The sequence below is a fragment of the Leptosomus discolor genome, chromosome 8 (genome assembly GCF_034619465.1).
Source record: "Leptosomus discolor isolate bLepDis1 chromosome 8, bLepDis1.hap2, whole genome shotgun sequence".
Classification (NCBI taxonomy): Eukaryota; Metazoa; Chordata; class Aves; order Leptosomiformes; family Leptosomidae; genus Leptosomus; species Leptosomus discolor.
In genome coordinates this window covers 27,257,151-27,263,150 of record NC_141398.1, presented here as the reverse complement: position 1 = coordinate 27,263,150, position 6,000 = coordinate 27,257,151, and the positions used below count along the sequence as shown (strand labels likewise).

General features: G+C 39.2%; 1 protein-coding gene across 1 annotated transcript in view; it reads left to right on the top strand.

Moving 5' to 3' along the window:
- The first annotated feature begins 1,014 nt into the window (after positions 1-1,014).
- The window catches only part of PIGN (phosphatidylinositol glycan anchor biosynthesis class N), a 96,510-nt gene continuing 91,524 nt past the window's right edge, over positions 1,015-6,000 (top strand). Inside the window, exons 1-2 of the mRNA XM_086468904.1 lie at positions 1,015-1,267; positions 5,295-5,416. Of these exons, the coding sequence (XP_086325030.1) occupies positions 1,041-1,267; positions 5,295-5,416 (349 nt within the window). The 5' untranslated portion in view covers positions 1,015-1,040. The remainder of the gene's footprint in view (positions 1,268-5,294; positions 5,417-6,000) is intronic.

The window sequence follows — 6,000 nt, the reverse complement described above, 5'->3', positions numbered from 1 at the left end:
GTCGAAAGAAAAAGCCCCATGGAAAATAAAACTGATTGAATAAAATGAGGTCTGGTGTTCAACTTAATGATATTTCTGTGACTGTTTTGAAATTGGTGAGTGGAGATGTTGTTTTGTTAAGGTTGATAATTAGCTAATATTTAAATAACTAAATTAGCAGCCTGGACAGCACTAACAGGACTTTGTCAGAACTAAGCCTCATTCAGACTTAGATCCCACACTTGCCTGGGTCAATATGCATATTGCCGTTGCCTTCAGTAGGCATCATATGAACCCCTCAGTACACGTGGCAGACACGTGCATTTCCAGTGTAACCTGTTATTAAGCATATTTGTATCCTTAACCTGACTTCAGAGGATGACAGGGCAGAAAAAACACTCAAAAAGATAATATTGTTATCCATTAAACAATCCTTCAGCTGTTGTGCTTTTGTCACCTGTTTTAGAAGAGGAATAGAGTTCTGCACTCAGCAGAGCATCTTTGTTCCTTTAAAAGAAGTTTTCTGTTTCTATGCAGAATATAATGAGCCCAGAATTAATAGTAAACTCAGAAAATAGATGTTTGCTACAGGATGGCTCTCCCTAGCAAGTCTTTGATGTGCGTTTGCCTGAGCAGACCTCAACACTGTCATGCAGTCAGCCGGTCTAGAGGGTAGTGTGTTCATGGAGACATTGTGTTGCCTGAGTCTTCTGTCACTGATGTAGGTAACAAAAAACTACTGTGTCAAGCAAATGGGCTTGTTTCGATGGTATTTTGAAGCCATCTGATACCTCACTAAACACCAGAGAGGGGTTGCTGAGACATAATGACTATCTGAAAGTCTGAATTAACCATGCAGTGACTTTTAACCAAAACTTCTGGGAAAAGAAGTTTGTTAGAAGCAGAGATTGATTGTGGGTCCTGGGTAATGACTGTGGTTATGGTACTCTTGTTCTGTAACAGATGTAATAAATATTGATTCTGATAAGTCTCATCTGCCTAACTTTATTTTTTTCACTCCCTCTCAGTGTTGGACTTCGCCTGGCCAGCCCGCTGTTGCCATGGCTGTAACAGTCTTCATACTCGCTGGTCTCCTTGTGCATTTTGTGTTCTTGGTCTCCATTTTTGACATCTACTTCAGCTCTCCCCTGGTTCATGGTATGACTCCTCAGCAGACTCCACTGCCACCTCCGGCAAAACGTCTCGTCCTCTTTGTTGCTGATGGTCTGCGGGCAGATTTGCTGTATGAATTGAACAGCAATGATACATCCCAAGCACCGTACCTGCGGTAAGTGCATCTGAAAACACTACTGATCCAGAAGATTTCACTTCTGGGGGGAGCTCTATGTAATGTTGAAAAGAGAACATGAGAACGACAGCAACTGTGGTGGCTTGGGTACTGCCTTCCCTCTGACTTTGAAGTAAAAAACTTTGCAGAGTTATACTCTGCAGAAATGCATGAATTTGAGTTGGTGTCCCTTGTTGTCAGTAAAGCTGCTAAACCACAAACAGATTAAATTGAGTCAGTATTGTCCTCTGAAAACTACAGCTGCCGGTAACTGAGAGGAGTGTGAACTTTCTCTGTTCACATCAGCATGGTATCAATTCGGTAGCCTAACGGAGTCATTAGTTTAAACTGCTGCCTGGATGTTCCGTTCAGGAGTAGTAGTTCATTAACACACTTGTCTTCTAATTCTAAGTTACTGATGAAGCTTTTTAAGGAGCGATTAAAAAAGATGGCTTGAATGGATCTAACAGCAGGTTGCCACTTCCTATTTGTTCCGCCCTTCCTGCGTGCCTGACCCTGCTGCCTACCTTATGCTCTCTAGTGTGTGTCTGATTGCCTAATGGAATGATTTTGTTTAAGATTGCAAAAAAACTAATCTTGCCAAAAAAGTGTTAAAAGTCATATCCTCGAGTGCTTGAAACTATTTTCACCAATGTTCCGTGTTCCCTTATATCAAGATAATTGTTTGATCATAAGACAAATCATTTCTTAGACTAAAAGTAGACAGTATTAAATAGGACTGCTTTTATGTAATAGCACTGATCTGACTTGAATATCAGAGCAAACCTGAATAATCAATCACCTGAAGCTGTTAGGGTGTTTGCAGTCTGCTACCAAAATCTGAGGAGCCCTCACTACAGCCCTTGCCAGCTTATATGGGATTACTTGTACCTGCCTTTCCTGTTGTTAGTATTTTTGTAAGGTGCTGTCTGCTGCTGGAAGGTGCCTGCAACATCAGTGTGAGTTTTCCATGTTGTCTTTTAGCAGTGGACTTCACGCTTGCTCCAGAGCAGTTTCTTCTCTTAGCAGTAAAACTGTTGGTCTTTTGCACCAACAAGGGCCGTAATGGCCCCATCACTAGCAGCAGTGATGAGTGGTGGCTAGGAAAGAGTTATAGTGGATATTTTTGCCATTAAATGGTTTGAGTTTTTCAGTTTCAGCCATTCAGCATTATCGCACCTATCTAGAAATAAAAAGTTAAACCAAGTATTAGTTTGTCCAGTGTTGGGAAGTTTGCACTTTTGCTGTCTCTGCTTTACCTTGTTTGTGGAGTTACAGACTTTCTGTTTCATAATCTGTAAATTAAAACATTGTCACCTGCGCTGAAAGTACATGGGTGAATGGAGGGGGAGAACTGCCTTGTAACAAGCAAAGATGCCGGTAGGTCACTGCGTGGAGTAAAATGCCAGTAGAGGCTTGGAGTGCTATCTGTATTTCTCTTGTCTCTCATTCTGCGTGTACGTACGTGTATGAGCACATGTATGAGAGAGATAATGAAAATTAAAAACCATGTGGCATGTTGTACCTTCTGAAAGGTGGAGGGCCAGCAGTCCAGGGCATATTTTCAGCGCTGTTACGTATACTGCTACAATTTTGAAGCAAGAGGCTCTGTTTTGTGACCGAACCTTTGATGTACACAGCTTCCTTAAGTTAGCCTTGTAAACAGGTCGACAAGATCAGATGTTGGTTGCTGGAAGTGTTTCCTTTTTTATTGTGCCAAGTTACTGCTGCCTGATCTTTCCTTTTTCAATAATATTAAGCCAAAGTACACGCAAGTTAGTATAAAGTTCACTTTTTTTTGCACATTCATTCTTAAGTGCCAAGTGTTCAGTCCCTTATCTTTATAGTAACAGGCAACAGCCAGATCGCTTGTCTCATCCAGGTGGAGCACTTTGGGAACTACTGTGTTGTTAATGAAGAAAGATTATCTTTAAATGAGCAAGAAACATTCTTGTAGTAATATGCTATAAATAGAAGCAAAGTTTTAGTAGGTACATAAAATTAATAATGAATATCCATTAGGCTTGGAACAGATTGCTGGCTGATATATGCCAAGTACCCAGTCTTTTCTCTTACAAATATTCTTGAAAAAATCTGTTTTTCAGCAATATTGTGATAGTTGTGAGGGACAATAGGTGATCTGAACTGCTGTGGTGGGGATTTCAGGGAAGATATTATCTTCCTTGCCTGTCATGTTTCAGCCATATTACTATATCCTATTCATTATTATTGTTATGGGTAGCTAATGTTTATACTGTCAAGGAAATTAGTTATTTTTAAGTGGCTCTTCTGAGTAAAAGGCTTTGAAATAATTCAAAATAGCTAACTGAATTTTGAACAGGTAAATGACAGTGTCTGGCTGTATTTTTTTCCGCTTGGTATGTGTTATTGTTGATTTCAGATCTTGTGATACTGTCCTACAAAAGCAAAGGTAAGGGATTCTTTTCCAACTCAATAGAAATCAAATTCTAATTAAAACAATTTCCTACCTATTGTGACAATGAAGTGTGAGGAAGGCCAAAAGTGTTATGTCTTAAGACTTCCACTGATGCTACTGCAACACATTTTGATCAGACTCTCCAGTGAGAATAAATTAGAAACCACTTTAACTAATACTTAGCTCCTTTTTTCAAATTAATACTTTTTTTTTGAGGACAACGTGGCTAAAACCTAGCTGAGATTATATAGCAGAGTGTGATATCACCTTTTACAATTTTCACTGTAATATTTGGGATGTTCCAAATGGTCCTGTGAGCTCTCAAGTAGGCCTGAGAACGTGAGGTCTAAAATGAGTTAAAAAACCCCCAACAGGTAGACTGTGAATTCTGCAAGCTTAGAGTGCAGCCTGAAATTTTAGGTTGTGGTTTGATTCTTACTTCATTAGTAAGAAATACATTTAGAGCTGAGTGTACAGATCTTGTAATTAACAATTGTATAAAATCTCTATTAAAAATAAAATAACAAAGCATGAATTTGGAATCACTTGGGCTAAATCACATCTGATAAACATATAGCAAATTTTGTAGCTTATGTAATAAACAACAAAAATACAATTTCCTGGTAGATTTGACTCTTAAAAACTGCTTTGAATTTGATCAGAAGACTCTGCTGCTTTTTTCCTAAAAGTTAGTATGAGGTATGTCCTGGTGTGTTTTGTTTTCGTTCTTTTTCTCCTTGCTCTCCCAGTGGACAGTGAAGCTTTCTCTTCTTCCAGAAGATGGAGACAAGAAAACAGCATATGGTAATACTCACTGCTTGTTCTCCAGCAGGCTCCAGCTGCTCGTATCTTCAGCAGACAAGGGTAGTTGAGGCTGTTTCTTACACTTGGGCTTTATCGTCCATTTTCTTTGCTTTTTATCTGTTATAACTATTGTTTGTGCATAATCCCTAGACAATTTATGTATTTATGTATATGTGGTGAGAAGGTTTTCTCCTTCACTTTGGTGTAATTGCAGAAGATACAAAATTGATTTAAATTTTCTCCATGTTGCTGAAATGATTTGCACCTTAGATTTACATGGTTTTTAAAATCTCTTGATGCTGGCTTCCGATATTCAGCAGAGATAAAGGCAGTCACAAGAGCTAATTATAATAGAGCATATTTAATGATGAAGCGAAGATTGAACCAGACACTTTCAAGCTAAATGGAAAGAACAAAGAAAAGTCACACCAGGCAGAAACAGTCTGTTAGGGGGAAAAAAAAGGAAGATACAGCAGAAAATGCAAAAAAACCTCCAAAAATGGTATGTTAATTCTGAGTATATTAGAACACCAGCTAAACTCCTCTGTTTGCAGTGCTGATGGGCCACACAGTAATGTTCTCTGTGGGGTGTTATAATATAAAGCTACTTGCAGGTTAATGTTCTGCTTGTTTTGCTGCACAGCAGGTAGTAGTGAAAATCTGTTTTAGTCTGGGGTGGTTTTTTTTTTGCATTTCTTGCCTCACATCTGCCTGTCACTTTTTATCTGCAATTCATTGTACTTTCAAGAAGTCATAAGCATTAACTACCTTGTATCCTGTTTTCAGGGGTATTCTAGAGAATAATGGCAGCTGGGGAATCTCTCACACCCGGGTCCCAACAGAATCCAGGCCAGGGCACGTTGCGCTGATAGCTGGATTTTATGAAGATGTCAGTGCAGTTGCTAAAGGTATGCTGGTCCTAAAGCTGTCCTCCAAAATAAGGTGTTTCAGTGATGTACTGGGCTTCTAGGGGTTTGTTGTTACATACCAGCATAGTGGTTTGTATACCAAGATTATATGGAAAAGGATCACTTTGGATGGATTTCTCACTCTTAGTATTGATAGCGATGAAAATAGCTTACATAAGTTAATATTTTGTAACATGGTAAAATTTAGCACCCTGAGTCTAAGAGTGGAAGTATTTTATGGAGTCACCTCTTCATGTGACAGGGATTTTCATTATCATTTGGGATGTAATGGGAGATGGCTAAGTAGATGTTGCAAATGAGAAGTGAACTGCAGTGTCGTAGCTGAACCATTGCTGGTTTGAGTTGGAGAATCAGTAGCAAAAGAAAGCAAAACCCACAACTGTGTGTTTTGTGCAAAGCTAGTTGTTACTGCGTGCTTGGTGGTTAATATGGTGGAACAAGCCTTCACATTACTGACTTGGTCTTTTGTGTGGTCCTCTGACTTCCCCCAGGCTTTCAGACTTGAACGCTTGTGATGTGTGTTGGTTTTGGACAGGGGAGTTAAAAGGAATTACTTGGTCTTG